Here is a 17,098-nt window from a genome sequence, read left to right as displayed (position 1 = left end):
AAAAAAAAAGATAGTGAACAGATTCCTCGGTGATGTGGACGCGTCCGAGCGCCGCACGTGCCTACACGGAATTAAGTAAACTTGAAAACTACGTAATAAAACAGAAATCGCTGATCTAAATAATCTATTTCGGTACGATTGACGTAACTACGAAGGTCGACGCCGCGCTGGCCACACGCCTCGACAAAAAGTTGCGCGAACTGCCGTCCGACTAGTCGGACACGAGCGAACCTACTCATTCGAGCCGAGAATTCGCTAGCACCCCAAAAAGTGGATCTGTTATTTCAGTTTTAAGTTATCACATGTCCCTATCGGAGGAGCCCATTGACTGCCGGTTTGTTTAATTACCAGGCTTTTACGAAGCTGGTGTTCGAAAACGATATTTTAATTTTCACAGCTGTTTAAATGCTTGGAAACAATGGAGTTAAGGTGCCGGCGCCGGAGAACAATTTTGTATTCTTATGTCTTAAGAAAGCGTTTCGTGCCACGCGGCTAGCGTTGCGAGTACTCGCCGGGCTACGTGCGAGAGTCTGCAACGACCTCGAGATATAACATACTCAGCTACAATTTGTTGGATATTTTTATTTTATAGTGCCTACTGAAGTACGAAATATTGTCTATATTGCCGTGTCGTGTCAGTGTGTTGAACAAAAAAATCGCTAGTCAGACTTCGTCCTAAAGTACGTAGCTACGCATCCGATCGGGAAGTTGGGCGCCATTAACGTTGAGCCGAACCTCGCCCCATTTCCGCGCACCAGATGTTCCATAACGTCTCCCAAGGTCGCGTCCGACCAGTCGCCTGCGCCTCGCTCACCGCCCGCCACATTACATCTCTAAATATAGCTATATGGAACATTTCGAGAGTGACGTTCAATCATCATCATCATCATCCCAACTGTTAACTGAACCATGCGACGTCCACTGCTGGGCATAGATCTCTCGTAGGCCACAGTTTTGCGCCTCCGCCATCCGGTGGCTCCCGCAGAATAGAGAAGAAAATATTGAAAAAGGCGAAAATATTATTAAAAATACCATTGCGGCGAGGCGCGGGCTCCATCGATAGCTTGGCAATACATGATTTAGACGTGAAACGAGTGGCATCATATCACGAGCACGCAGCAGAATCCGGTTCGAAGGACCAAATGTTTAAGCTCCATACCCACGCAGCTGCAGATAACACAACAGCGCGTAAAAGCTGAAAAGGTTAAACAACTTGTATAAAATGAAATGATTCCCCTAGCGATAAGTAGGTTCCTTCGTTGGCGAGAGGGAAGCAAGCCCCGCAGTGCCACCGGTGCCAAATCGGTCGGGATGGTGCGGACGGTACGGACGGCCAACCCTCCTTTTTTTTTTTTTGTTGACACTGGTGAAGCATTTACGCATCCCCCCCGGAAGCTAGCCAGCCAGCTGAGGGAGGGTATGTGGGACTCGCCAGCCGAGAGGCGACCGGACCCACTAAACCCCAGCGGCGCTACTGCGCGTCGCCTGGCGACTGGGTCACGGGAACGCCGAAGCAAACAACCGTGACCCAGCCAGCGACGTTTGCCGTGGCATCATGTACACGCGGAGATCGAACATCAAATAGAGGATTTCCTGTCGGCGCAGATTCCTCCGCTCCGGGGGGACGATTTTGTCTCTGCTGCGCTCATCGTACTTAGCATCGCTTTTGGAGAGCAGGTCCTTCCGAGCAAACGTGGAGTTTCGGTCCGATACGGGCAGTGTGCCGCATGTCCTGTGTACGCGGATGCCGAATGCCAGCGCGAGGAGGAACAAGACGTGCTATCGCTCGTCAGCAGCGCGCTAGGAGTAAGTCATCGACAAACTCAGCTACTCCAAGTTAAGGCGGACGATCTCATCCCTGTAAAAATGCCTTATTTTTTTGTTCCATCCCCCCCAATATTTCCGAATACAAATTATATTAGCCATGATACTGGGGCGCAACGGCCCGAACACTGCTCTTCCCCTCGGACACATCCAAAAGGGACCAGCAGCATCCAGGCACACTGGCAGGTTACCTGGCTGGCACCCTATGCCTGTTCTGTGCCTTGCTTTGCTAAAATGTACCTACATTAGCCTTAATTGTTCTACCTACTGGCAAAGATTATAGTATATCCATCGAATATCGAAAATTAGTATTAAGATTGTTAGATTAGACAAACTTATGTTATTCTGTGATTAGAATTAGGTTATTAAGCAGGTTATTATTATATGTAAATTTAGTGTAGGTATGTACAAATGAGCGAACACAAGGAATGCCGGTGCGCAGATCAACCCAGACCAGGTTGCCGGAATGGTCATTGTATCATTGTAATTTTCTAAAATGTATGTTTGTTTTTTAAATAAAATAATAAATAAATAAATCTAACAGATGTTTACAAGTTGAGCTATCTTTAAAGACGGCCTAAACAAAGTAAAACTCCTGCCGATACATCATATCCTTTCGGTGGTCAGGTTTAATAGTAGAAAAAAATTTTGCTTTCAGGAAAATTAGCGGCAAGGGTTGCCTGCGCTATAATGTTGTCAGCGTTATATTATTAAAAAAAATATATAGGTTTTGTAGGCTATTGTTGCTGGTGAACTTGAGGCTGTGCCTTTACAAACTCCGTTGGCGAATAGAATTATTATATTATGATAAATTAGGTGCGTACTCGTAAACTTATACACTCATATTATTATCATATTATATTTACAAGTTGAGCTACTTTTAAAATGAATGGTCTAACGTAAATTGTATCGCCCGCGGTATGCGCGGATAAATGGAGGCGAATTCCCGCCTGCACGAGTATGTTTTCTATCATTTTGGTATTGTTCCGCGCAGTTATGCTACATTTGACGCTGAACTAAAACACGTCACGAAAGATGAACGAGTATTTGAGACGAGTAACGCTTTCAACATGTGCCTGATATTTGATTATAGATATTTGGGAAGAAACTCCAAGTAGGTATATATCATAACTTCAAACCAAAACTATAAAAAATCGCGGAGAAAACATGGGGGTGATTCGGATACCCCACAACATACCAGATTAGAAATTTTTTGATGTCAATTGACCGGCCACCTTGTATAGATAAATAATTAAACGGTCTACGAATTTTCTGGACCTTGGGTCGTTTTGACCTCTACGCGCCACGACCACACCATACAAACAAAAATATAAACGCGCATGAAACTGAATGAAAACGCATAGATATTTCCAAATTGCTGGTGACATTAATTGCAGCTGTTGTGTGGTGTACGCTGTGGTCTGTCTGAATAGATAGTTACATATCAGTGGTATTTTTGTATACATAGATACATTAGATGAATAAATTGCTAGGTATTAATAATAATAGGTATGTACTATAGTGACATATAGGATGAGCCCTAGCTCATTTTCGTCCTGCATCCTATATGTCACTATGTCCTATATGTCCTATAATATGTTGTTTTACGATGGAGGAGTGGACTGCAGCGGGGAGTTAGCGCTGAAACCTCCGTCGCTCGAGATCAAATACTACCTATGTATGTAAGTAACAAGACGATTGAAAATAAACGTTTTATTTATTTATTTATTTATTGTAATTGCCATAAGCTCACGCTCGGGTGGACGGGAAGGGGAAATATTACTCTGCTAATATTTTATTGCTTATAGATCACAATATAATGTCGTGAGTTGAAAGATAGTCGAATGTTATGAGAGACTATGGAGAAAGTGTATATCGAGTTCAATCTCATTCTGTATATTTTTTATAGTATTCTTTATATGAACCCCAGGTACGCGTATTATGACAGACTGATTACAGCCATACTTTTTTTTAAGTTCCTATTATTTTAGTCTGGCAAAATAATATTGTAAAGTGTCTAAAGTATGTATAATTAATTAAATATCAATCTGTGGTCCGTATAATATTTAGTAAATGTTCGCCCTCCGCGCTCCTGTGGCAAGACATAAGCTGACAACCGATATGTCTGTTCGCCTGTTCGGTGGACTTACTACAGAGATGCCTCTGAATTGGTCCAAGATCCCACTACCACCAGACGTTCCTTATAGTGCTAGTGTGTACTTTTAATGAACGCCTATTTGCTAGCTTTTGCCGCGGATCAATTAAACTTACAATTGCTAAAGGCATGTAAAAATTTTACTCATTTTTTAATGATTTTTATGTATATTTCCTGAGTATCATAATTTAAGAATTACGTCTTAGACTATGAGTAAGACAAACTATGTTATTTTTTGCGAGCTTTAAAGCGTTTTATGAAAATTACCGCCGATAGGAAGTATCGGAATATTATTAAAAAGATTCTGTAAAACATAAATGAAATCAAACTTGCAGCGGTCAGACTTAAGAAAAGTGATTAACTTTTTTTTTTTTTTAGCTGATACCTATAATATCCAGTAGCTGATACCTATAACTTCCAGTAGCTGATACCTATAACTTCCAGTAGCTGATACCTATAACTTCCAGTAGCTGATACCTATAACTTCCAGTAGCTGATACCTATAACTTCCAGTAGCTGATACCTATAACTTCCAGTAGCTGATACCTATAACTTCCAGTAGCTGATACTTATATATTGGTCCACGGCACAAGCTATCAGATTACACACTAATACTACTCTATCCCACACAATTTTGTGTCTCAGATAATAAGAAACGTCTGGCGGCATGGCAGTGGGATTTTGGAGCAAGACGGAAGCGTCCCTGTGGGATCTCACTCTATAATTATTGTGTGGACGGAACTAAGGACCCCTTTGTACACTTTCCTTAGTGAGGGTCGTTAAATTGTGTATATATGATCTATATTCTATTTCGATCCAATAACCGAATAATTTTATTTTTGATTCTAGTGTACTTAAGTATGTGGGTATTTAAATGAAAAATCATTAATATAATTTCTATATAATTTTAATTTATATTTTAAAAGTGTTTCCCGAAATCTCAATTACTTCCGAGAGTGAAATATAAATTGTAATATGTAATTGTAAATGAGACCGAACTGTACGCAATTGAGAAGACGGAAATTGTAACAATAAAAGATAAATTACGTTTGATTTACAGTGTTTTTATTTTGATTAAAAATTTCCCGTGTGCTTCTGTGTGTGTGTCTGAAATCAAACCCGGGAACTCCCACTAATCCGCGTCGTCGAACCGTGCTTGGGAAATTAATTGCTATATTTTCTACGGGGTATGTAAGACCGATATGACAGTATGAAAAGAGACACAGAGGAGCCTTCGATCTCGTGGTAGTTTTTTTTAATTTTATTTATTTAGATACAAGTTAGCCTTTGACTGTAATCTCACCTGGTGGTAAGTCTAAGATGGAAGGGGTATACCAGTTTTCATTTACCCCTTTGGTTTCTACACGGCATCGTACCGGAATGCTCACACGCTTGGCGGTACGGCTTCGCCGGTAGGGTGGTAACTAGCCACGGCCGAAGTCTTCCATCAGACTAGACCAGAAAAGAAATTATAAAATTATCCTAACCGAATCGAGAACGCCGAGAATCAAACCCGGGACCTTCCACTAATAAGATCACAGCGCTTGTAGGCGATGACCACGGCCAGCTTTCAACATAGGGTCCTCATGGCCGTAGCCAGGTGGGAGGGAGTTCAAACCCTTCCCCCCCAATCCCAGACAAAGAGAAATTGGTTCGTACATAATACACTAGTTCTCAAATTCAACAATCTTTTTGTAAATATATCGATAATTTTGCTAGGAAAATAGAAATTTGCTAGAAAATTTTGCTGAAAAAGACTTGCTATTATTAAAATAGGTTTTTTTTGTACATATCTCAAAAATGTCGCGCTCGCTTCGCTACCGCTTTTATTATGAATTAGTAATTGATACCCGGAACTTCGTCCGCATGAATTTACGTCCCGCATTTACCGTGGATCGTCGGACCTCTGTACGTAATATCGTATCCTCACTCGGGGCCGATGTCGCCCTGGATACATAATGGCCGCCGCAATTATATTTAATAGCTTTAGAAACTGTAACACCCGCAGGAGCGGTTTGCCGACATTCTACTGCCGCGGCCGCGCATATGATGTTTTCCTGCGCCATTAAATCAAAAGATAGGTAATTCCTCAAAACGCACATAACTCCGAAAAGTTAGAGATGCGTGCCCGGGATGGAAGCCACGAACTCGCAAAGAGGAGGCGACGTCTTAGCCACTAGGCTATCATCAGAGACAGGACCCGTGCTCGGTAGTGAGCCAGCGAAGGGGAAACTTCGTCCCTTCTGCTTCTGCTACTGAGTGCAGTACAATTAGAAGAGGGTGAGTTACATTTTCTACGTTGTTACGAAGTTTAAGGCGAAAAAAAATTTCAAAAGAAAAATAACCGACCGACTTCAAAAACCACAAACACTAAAAAATAAAAAAATAATTTTTGTTTCTACACGTGTAATGTATGTATGAAGTCGAGCGAGCATAATAAAAGTAACTAGAAATCCAAGTGTGAAGCTCGCCCGACTTCATACATACATTATACGTATTATATATTTTAAATTCACAACTTTTAGTGGCCTCACTGTACTATAATATTATGCTATGCCCAGTTTACTAAGCTATTACACTGATCGCGAGCAATTTACTGTTATCCATTGGGGAGTTCTGTTCTCCATTTCCGAAGATATTTATCAGTTCTTCACCAAATTTATATGGGACCACCTGCAAAGTATACCCTTTCAAACAATAAAAAAAATTCCAAATCGGTCCAGGCGTCTTAGGGTAATCGGGTAACATACATTAAAAAAAAAGATTCCGACGAATTGAGAACCTCCTCCTTTTTTTAAGTCGGTTAAAAACCGCCAAACGGAGCTCGTATAAGGTCATCACGATCGACCCGTGGCCGGCTCACTACAGAGCACGGGTCTCCTCTCAGATAATCTGACGATAGTGCGGATCGGCAGACTTCACACACCTTGGAGAACACTCAAGCATGCACGTTTCTTCACCACTAGGTTAGGTATTTATTTTTGTTTATTCCATCATCCGATTGGGATTTTAACTTCTAAGTAAGACAGTTAGGTAAAACCCAAAATGAACGTATTGAATTTCCTGGAAGGCGAAATACGACATTGTTATGTTTCAATTATTTGGCACGCTAGAGATAATGTGGAAGATAAATAAAAGCGGCTTTAAGTGTTGGGCTCTCGGTTCACAATGGCGTGGCTGAGGTCGGGAGCTCGACCGGTGCAGCTGATTGGGCAGGTCCCGGGTCAGCGGTCACGACGCGCCGCCAGCAAACACTAGCAAGGTCAAGAACAGATTCAGGGAACGATCGTCATACTATACTTATACACATTATTATCACGAACTTCCAATAGAAATTGCGGGCAGATAAGGCTGAGGTGACATCATTTAATTATTCATGTTATGTAATACTAGCGGACCCATCCCGGCTTCATTCGAGTGGAATTTTTGAAAATTGTGAGAGGTGGCATTTCCAAAAATGTTAACATTTGTAGGTATAAATATGATAAATCTTTCGATCCCTATTTAAAACTCTGTCGGTGGGGAATTCCTAAAACAGTACCTATTAAGTACCATTTTTCTGAAAAACACTGATTTTAATTAATTCTAGTAGTAAGTATGTAGTCCGCCAATCCGCACTCGGTCAGCGCGGCAGACTAACGCGCCGGCCAAACCCGTTCTTACTCTGAGAGGAGACGCGTGCTCTGGCAGTGAGCCGACAATGGGTCGATTGTGATGACGATGATGATGTAGTAAGTATCTATCACTCTTGGCTTCTGATTCGCTAACTCAGTGCCTAACACTGAATGATGCCACCCCGCTCGTTTTACATGTAGTTAAGTACTTTCAATCCATCGAAAGTTTTCTAAGAAAATTAATTATTTTAATATCACTCAATAAAGCAGCAATGTAAAACCAAATAATGTCAAATGAACTCGGTGGCTATCACTCAGTGTCAGGCACTGAGTACTTCTTTTTCATTCAAAACAATAATCCGTCAGATTCGTCTCATTGGAAGATCTTTTGAGATGGACGGGATTTATCGATGTACATTGAGTGCTTTAAAGTAAGCAGTCAATGACCACAACCCGAGCGAATGAATTGGCTGGCCGCAAGAATGACGGTGTTACGCTATCTGGGGTACAGAAAATTTCTTCATTCATTCACTCATACATACTTCTGATACCCAGGACTTCGTCAGCTGCAGTCAGACATTCACACGCTAACCACCAGACAAGACAATACAAACAGACATAGGTAGGTACATAAGATCAGGACCCTGGGCACAGAGAGGCCGGGGACTCTTCAGCCGCTGCGGGTGGCTCGCCCCTACACCAGCAAGTAGATATAAACCGCCGGTAATTCTAATTTCGCGCATACACAAGCCCGTTGTTTATCAACAAGGGCCTATATATAAAGGCGCGGCGCGCGGCGCGCGCACACGCACCTCAACCCGCGACGCTGTCACTGCGCTGCCATCCAACCGCTCACAATGTTCCACAGAACAGTGCTCCGTTGCGCCGTGCTGATCGTGCTGGTGCCTCTAGTAGTCGGGGGCCCTTGGCAGAGGCCCCAGCGCACGCGGAGGTCACCCTCCACACGTAAGTAGCTTCTCTGTCTACCTGGACATGTGAACTTTATTTTTATTTTATTAGGTTTGCTTGCGATTTTTTTTTACACAGATAAGTAATATTTCATTTTTATTATAACATGAAAAGATTATGTATAAAAATTAAATTAAAAATTTAAAAAACCCCCGACACAAAACCCTCTTAAAAGTAAAAAATAATAGGTAAGTATGTATATGGGCTCCTTAAGAATAGTATAAATAGTTAAGTTTTTATCCAAGCGCTCGTTGCGTCGTGGGACCGCTAAAGTTAGGTAACAAAAACTATTCCTTAAACATTTCATGTAAAGGTTCCCAAGACTCACAAGTTCATAATGCTGTCACTGTTAAAAAATTATGAGATCTCTAGTAGAGCCAAGCCCCTAGCTTAGCTTAGATTTGAGCTCCCCATGGGACCTGTCCCTAGTCCAAAGTATATAGCTCGTAAGTGTTCTTGACTGTATCACATTTAGAATAACTAATAACTCTACTTACAAGCTCTGGTTCTACAAACCCTACATTTTGGTTAAAAAACTATGGCTTGGGCGTCGTTCGGCAAGTTTCTGAGTGCAACTGGTGGAACTCTGTGATGTAGAGTAAGCTTCGAGACTTGGCGTCAATCTGTACTTCCCCTACGTACGGCCTATCTAACATCTACATTCGTTTTTATTGGAACCACTTTATCTCACGACTCGAAGGCACATGGGCCACTGTTGGTTCCGTTGTTTGTTCTCTAGAATTATCTGCATCACGTGAGCGATTACTGTCCTAAGAGTAAAGACTTTTCATACATAATCGTCTCTACGTTTTAGTGTAGGTAGGTTTATACTTCTCTTGCGCTTCTTCATATTATAAACTTATGCCTGTTATCATATTAATAGTTTTCCTAGTTTTAAACTAAGCCAGATATCGATTTATCTCTCGATTATCTGTAGGTACAGATATATAAAATAATAGGTAAATTATAAACTCGGTTCATCAAAACGATTGGGTTTATGGCAGACCACACTTACCTACTACTAATTGTTTCAAATATCTTTAGTTTGTTAAAAATATATTCCGTTAGTTTGCAAAATACCAAACGCTGATTGACATTGTTCAGACATCACACATCTGGCTGTCTGTCCGCGTGTCACAGATCTCTAAGCTCGTAGACTAAATGAGTTACATACCTACGTGAAATTTTGGTATTTGGTGTAGAACGTTGACTCAAAACCAAATATTGAATTAGAACTTCAATTAAATTATTTTTCAGGGGGCTCCCATTAATGAAAAAGGAGCATGTGGGATATTATTGTTTAGAGCTCATTGATTAGAGTACATACGAATATAATGTTTATTAAGGAAATGGGGGGCGTTAAAATTGACAATTCTAGACCATTTTTGTGACGGGGTCTATCTCAGAAACGAAACTAGTTAGTCCGAATATGAAATTTTGGTATATTAGGTATGTACCAAATACTATAGGTAGTTAAACAATAAATACTGAGAACAACGATTTATAAAATAGTTTGTAAGCTGTGACCAAAACAAACAAATATTTTTTGGATTTTTCATTTGCGGTACCTACATTGCGATGTTCTAGCTCAGAAAAGAAATATTTCATACGCCCAAAAATACGATGTTCATAATTATGTACGGAACCCTAAAAGAGCGAGGCCCGACTCACACTTGACCGGTTTTTAATATAAAGTAGTAATATTCACTAGAACTTTTCTAACAGTGTTCATTATTAAATGTTGAACTGACAGTGATAGAGTTGACAGACAGACGGACTGACGCCAACCCAAACATTAGTTAGCCGTATCAAATTGAAAACAAAAGTATAAATAGGTATTCGGTAGGTGCTTGTTTGTTAATGAACGATGTCCTACTCGTTAGAGAAAATCTGTGTGGTATCTATAAATATTTGTGCTCCTTAGTATCTATTTTTAAAATGACCTAATTCTGTATCATAAACTTTCCCCGCGACATTGCATCTAATTGCGTCAGTTTATTTGCACTGTAAAGCTCCTTTCAGACGCGCCACAACCATCGCCATGTCACATGGCAAAAATGACGCCGGAGTCCGGACATATACGTTTTGAAGAAGTTTCATGATCTTGTCGATGTTGTCCTGAATTACATTACTTTCTGATGAAGCGTCTTTTAGTCTAGTCCGGAATATTACTTGCCATACCTATGGTAGAACATAAATCGCTAAAAGGTGGGTTCATGGAGTTAAGTGGGGATTTGGCTAATTTTCCAGATATCGCGAAAGGGACTTTTGTGTCGTAGTTGAAGCATACGAATGAATAGGTTTGCCAAAGTTTCACACTTTTTGTTGTAGAATGTTCCTTAAATTTCTGAAGGGTGATCACGTTAATAATTAACGTGATTCTTCGTCGGGAACTTTCTTGGAGTCCAGAGATGCTATGATTTTTTGTAAGTTAGATGGATGTAAAAACTTCCACCCTTTCACTGTCGATTTGAGGAAAAGTTGAACCTGTTCTAATTAATCTACAGTAATTTTTGTTGAAGCAGTTTAAAAGTTTTCGCAGATTTCCGTAGAGATTGATCTTTCCATGAACTGTTGATTATAATTCGTCAAGTTTATTCTTGATTAGATGCATAATTAGATGTGTCTATATGAAAGTTCTACATACATACGATAAAATTTATCCTGAATAGTCAAATAGTTCCCACTACGATGTGAGGAAGTATTATATACCTATTTTTATTAATTAGCAATATATTTCCATAATTCCAGTAGACACGATCACTATCATCTCGCTGGAGGAGCCGTGCGCGCTGCAGGGCGGCATGTGCATGCGCAGCGAGGACTGCGAGCCCGGCAACTGGGTGCGCATCCAGGCCGACCTGTGCCCCGAGCAGAAGCACATGGGGATCGGCTGTTGCTATGTGAGTGTCAACTGTCATCCCACGGGGGAGTTGTATGTCCGTGCTGTGACGAGGCTGACGTTTCGTGTGCCCTTCACAGAACTATCTTTACCACACGAAGTGTTTTCTATGGAACCATAATATTATGGTTGAAGTAAAATTAAATGCGGGTGGGATTAATTTTTTTTGAAAATAAGTCAGCATTTTTTTATTATAATATGATCTAGTAATAAAAATACAGTTTTTAAATGTGTGGCACTTCTCGGTACCTATCACTTTGATAAAAGATGGTGGCCTTAAAACAACAGATCTGCTTGGCAGCCATTTTCAGCGGAAGCGACCTATGGACGTTACTTCCGTCTGAAAAAGATCTGAGTTACTCTCAAGTAATCTGCTAAGTCACGTCGAAAGTATTTTTTTTTTAATAACGTATGTAAAGTTTATAAGTAGTTATCTTAAAAATTCTGTTTGAAGTAATTACATTTTACACTTGGAGAAATGCATTTTAAAAGCTGAATAGCTGAGTTTACTCCAGTAGTGAGCACTAATGTCATGAATTAGAAAGTGTGTCTGTCTGACTGTTACCTTTCACGGCTCAACCGTTGAGCCGATCTTGATGAAGTTTTCCGATGTCACTAAGATTTCACCAGTAAAATGGTCGCAGCGGTGGGTGATAAAATACTTTGATCCGTAAATCAAAGAGTACCTACGGGATTTGAAAATATCCTTTAATCAGTAAATATTGAGTATCAGCTAAAAGTTGGATGCCCGTATCTATGATTCAATTTCCATTTAAGTAATTCTTAACACAATATTTTTGTATCAATCAATCAGCCTGTTGCGTCAACTACTGAACTTAGGCCTTCCGAAGAGCGTGCCACCACACATGATCCTCCGTCTTCCTCATCCACCCACTTCCCGCTATCCTCATAAGGTCGTTAGTCCAGCGGGTTGGAGGTTGTCCCACACTGCACCATACTTATTTTTGTATGTAAATTATTCTTATTTCAGAACTAACAACAACACAGCATCGATCTGAACTCCGCCTCGAGGAGATCGCACCAGAGCCGCCGGAGCCGCGCACTCACTACGCTCGTGACATCCTGCTGTAGTATGTACCCGGTATAGGAGGCTTGATGCGGCAGGATCCCACTTCTGACGTCATCGGCGTCCTCAGTATCTCGGCATCGCCTCTCGCGGCCCGTCTTACGATCGCCTTACTTACAAAGTACCTTATATTTAAGAAAGTTAAACTTGACATAGGTTTTAAGATGAAAGCGACCCTGTAAAGTTATCTATTTATTATAATAATTATATAAGCACTTATACTTAAGTAAATATGTTGTTATGCTCTAAGCTATTCTGATTTATTAATATTTTATTTATTAAATCAGTACTTAATTATGTCATGTTTTGTTTTAAAAAGATGATTAATTAATAATTTAATTATGAGTGTAAATTGGTAGCTGAAACGATTTCAAAAATCGTGTACTTTCATATTATATGACTGTCAAAATATGCTGTCGCTAAAAGCTGAAATCTTGACGAAATAATTTCTATTATCTTTCAATTTGCATATAAATAAAAAAATGCCTTGTTGGCAGGCTGTTTCACTAGCCTACCCAGTACCCATAGCACATAATTAACTGAAAATTTTCCAAAAGTGTTAAGTAATTACCTACCTTTTGAGCTGAAGTAAATTTGGTATTTATGATCTAAAATAAACAAAAATTTTAAGAATAAAAATATACATTTACCTATTAAGCCCTTTGTGCATCATGTACGTTTTGTTCAAGTTAGTTGGTAATGTAGCGACCACATTCAATTCGATAGGTACGCGTATATCTTATTGAAACGGCGATGGCCTAGTATTTAAGACGTTGGCGTTCTATTCGAGAGGTCGGGAGTTTGATTCCGAGCACGCATCTCAAACTTTTCAAATTTATACACGTAAAGTGCGTTAAAAGCAATTTAAATATCCCCTGCTTTAACGATGAAGGTAACATGTGACGGATCGCACGCTGACAGTTTTCCATAATATTCTCAAACCATCGAAAAACTGCCAAATGTATGAAAATGTTAAACAGCGACGTTTTTCCTTTGCACGCCCTCTTAGATTAATGAACCTGGACCATAAAGACATCCTAGACTTTTGCCAAAGCACTCGCCAGGCACAGGCAGGCAGGCTAAGATAGGGCCTCTGCTAACACCGGGAGGAGTGGCGAGCGCTTTGGTTGGACAGGGTTGCCAGATGTAAAGTAATTGCCGCTTCGAATGGTAAGTACCTATTGTAGGCCTTCAAATCGCACAATCAACTGATTACCTACTGAGCTGCGGTGTGCTATAATACAGTAATTCCATCATATCAAATAGCAGCGTGAAATCAGCGGAAAGTAAATGTTAAGCTGTGACTGTTAGCATTCCAATAAGAGACTAGGTATTGATTGTTTATATTATTACAAATTACGAGCACCTGGGTATATCGCCCATGCCCTACGGGCTATGGCCACCTATGGCATCGGTAAGTTATTACGCGTAGGTATAAGGAGATACCATAATATGCCAAGGGTCATGTCAAAAGTACTGTTCCCGTACAATGCCGTGAAACATAATAGAGCAAATAAGGCGAGACTTTTCGATATACGATTACGATTACTTTTAGTCAAATAGCCATACGGCAATTTTTGAGTTGTGTACGTTATCCCCAAATGCAGCCAGTGGCAACACCGGCAGGGGACCGGCGTAGTTCGCGGGACCTCCAAGTGAGCACCGGACGCGTCGGAACTCAAATATTGGTAAGTTTTTTGTTCCTTTACGAGATCACTACAATGTTTGATTTAAAAACGTGTAAATTATAATTTAAAAGGTCTTTTTAATGTTTTCATAGCTACAATTTTTGTGATATTTTATTCAATGGCGCTATTACTGGTATTTTTAAATTAATGGAGTTATTACTGAAAAATATTATTGTAATATTTTATGTGACCTCTTTCAAGATGAGACAAGTTTATAATGATGATGAAAATATTTTTTTTTTCAATAAAAAAATACTTATTTACTTATTATTTATTTCAAATATTACTGCGAAAGCTATGCGACTGATTACTCATTCAATAACATATTACACATACATATATGTAATTATGTATATATACTAAATATTATATTATTATAGGTGTGTGAAATAAATATGTTTTATAACGCGACGCGCAACGCAAGGAGTAGTTAGGTGTCTTCATCAGTCTGTATGTTTGTTTGTTTCTTTGTTATTAGGTTAAGTAATTATTAAAATTGTATGTAAGTACTTAGGCTTATTAACGTTCTTCATGTTTTATTTAAATTTCAACTTTGGGATTCAACAACGATAATCAAACAGTGTACCTAACTATTTTAAATAAATGGCTTTGACTTTGAAACGTTTCTAGTATATAAAACAAATGTGTTCCTAGTAGGTATATAAAGCAAGGATCTGGCAACGTAATTTTCATTTAGAACACCTACCTTATACATATTTACACGCAGCGAGGAGCCCTCAAAGTGGAACCGCTGGAGGCGAATACAAAATAATTTTCGGAGTGATTGTTCTATGGACGAGGGCTGGAGGCGCAGCGTCGCCCGCGGCCCTCTGTAGCTCCCATCCGACGTGGCCTAGCTAGTGTACAGTCGGGGGATCCAGGACGACGCTGACAGACCTACCGAATGATGAAAACAAGAAAAGCTTCAACGCTATTGCCAAGAGCGTTATAGTTTAGCAAAGAATAAATCTTACAACTACATTAAGTGGTATTACATAGTGAAGTTTCTTTACTGTGTGATCGTTCAACTGTGATATTCCGTGTGCCCGTAGCGATGCGTTAGCTCGCGTCGGCCGGGGCCGCGGGCAGCGCAGAGAAATGCCGCCCTCGTAGACAGACGAAAGGTCTTGGGTTCTACTTTGTTTTAAATATTAACCTTTTTAATCATGACTAACATTCCCCTTTCCCCTCCAACTAAGCGTAAAACTTGTGCTTAGGAGTGGGTACGACAATAGTGCCACGGGTGGGGTTTGAACCAACGACCTTTCGGGTTTCAGTGCGCTCCTATAACCGTTGAGCTATGGACGTTTAACTTGAGAATAAGTACTTTGGAAAAGACTTACGCTGAAATCTGTAGAGCGCACTTTGACTTTGCTCGGACTTAAGACACTTTTAAAACGAGACAGCGTTATATAGCTGCCATAAATCTATCTCGTTTTAACAGTATCAAAGACTGAGCAAAGTCAAAGTACGCTTTATAGATTTCAGCCTCATTGATGAGTTTCTCGCTACCTTCATTGGAGTCCGATGATAAGCCCAGCAACGCAGCTGTCGGCTCGTTGAACTGCTCGGCATACTTTGGTACGTGCAAAGGCGCTCAATGTAAACTAGGTATAGATAGAATAAAAGAAAAATAAAACCGACTTCAAAAACCACAAACACTAAAAAGTAAAAAATATTTTTTGTTTCTACACGTGTAATGTACGTATGAAGTCGGGCGAGCTTTACACTTGGATTTCTAGTTTCTTTTATTATGCTCGCTCGACTTCATACATACATTACACGTGTAGAAACAAAAAATATTTTTTACTTTTTAGTGTTTGTGGTTTTTGAAGTCGGTTTTATTTATCTTTTGAAAATTTTTTCTTTCACAATTTTTAGTGGCCCCACTGTACTATAGTATGCTATGCCCAGTTAAAACCCTACTGTTTACTAAGCTATTACACTGATCGCGAGCTATCCATTGAGGAGTTCTGTTCTCCATCTCCTGAGATATTCATCAGATCTTCACCAAATTTAAGTGGGACCACCTGCAAAGTATACCCTTTCAAACTAAAAAAAATAATTTGCAAATCGGTCCAGGCATCTTAGAGTAATCGGGTAACATACATTAAAAAAAAAAAATTTCGACGAATTGACAGCCTCCTCCTTTTTTCGAAGTTGGTTAAAAAGGAACGGCGCTCTGCCCGCGGCGATTCCGCCGTGGTCTGTAGTGCTAGTCTGTATTATATTCCAAAACTAGACGATTTTCGAGACTTCGCCTTCCCGTGGGGACGCTTTGATTTTCCAAGATAAAAAGTTTCCTACTAGGCATACGTCAATTTCCGGGACGCAAGCTACCTCTGAACCAAATTTCATATAAATTGGTTAAATGAATCGATGGAATGTATGCTTAGGTTTAAAAAGTTTATTTCTCAGAAGAGACAGACTCACTTTTGCATTTATAATTTAGTACGGATTCTTTGCATCAACACATACCTATGACTTATAATATCATGTACTTAATGGATATAAGATATCCCAGTATGGACAATATACCTGTAGTTAAAGAGCTAGAGAGACTATTGTTTATTCCGGAAAGAGATTTTATATAAACCTAAATCGCGCGGACGAAGTCGCGTCAGCTAGCTAGTTCGAAATAAAAGGTTTTAAACAAAGAGACGGGAATTTTGTACTGGACAACATTTTGTAAATTAATGTAAGTTATATTTGATAAGAACACGCACAACAGACGGAAACGTTTAAGTGCGGAAACCAGCCCAGAGAGAAGAAGAATTTGATAAGAAGTTTGTTTAATGAGTATTTCATCGGGATTTAAATTGTAGTCATGAAGCATTAGGTAGTAAATACCACTATGAA

The 17,098-nt window shown here is 39.9% G+C and overlaps 1 protein-coding gene across 1 annotated transcript; it reads left to right on the top strand.

Annotated features, from left to right (window-relative positions):
* Nucleotides 1-8,349: 8,349 nt before the first annotated feature.
* On the top strand, nucleotides 8,350-13,045 carry LOC123880058. Its single transcript, XM_045927945.1, has 3 exons — nucleotides 8,350-8,559; nucleotides 11,314-11,465; nucleotides 12,456-13,045. The coding sequence occupies exons 1-3, from the start codon at nucleotides 8,451-8,453 to the stop codon at nucleotides 12,459-12,461; spliced, it is 267 nt and encodes an 88-aa protein (XP_045783901.1). The 5' UTR covers nucleotides 8,350-8,450; the 3' UTR covers nucleotides 12,462-13,045.
* Nucleotides 13,046-17,098: the final 4,053 nt, after the last annotated feature.

This window comes from Maniola jurtina, chromosome Z (assembly GCF_905333055.1).
Source record: "Maniola jurtina chromosome Z, ilManJurt1.1, whole genome shotgun sequence".
Lineage (NCBI taxonomy): Eukaryota > Metazoa > Arthropoda > Insecta > Lepidoptera > Nymphalidae > Maniola > Maniola jurtina.
The sequence above is the reverse complement of the archived record's forward strand: the minus strand, read 5'-3'. Positions and strand labels throughout refer to the sequence as shown.

Bases quoted from the DNA above. Each gene is read 5' to 3' on its own strand.
- LOC123880058 (XM_045927945.1), top strand. From the start codon at position 8,451: ATGTTCCACAGAACAGTGCTCCGTTGCGCCGTGCTGATCGTGCTGGTG. The intron at 8,560-11,313 runs GTAAGTAGCTTC...CCATAATTCCAG, and splicing joins GCGGAGGTCACCCTCCACAC to TAGACACGATCACTATCATC.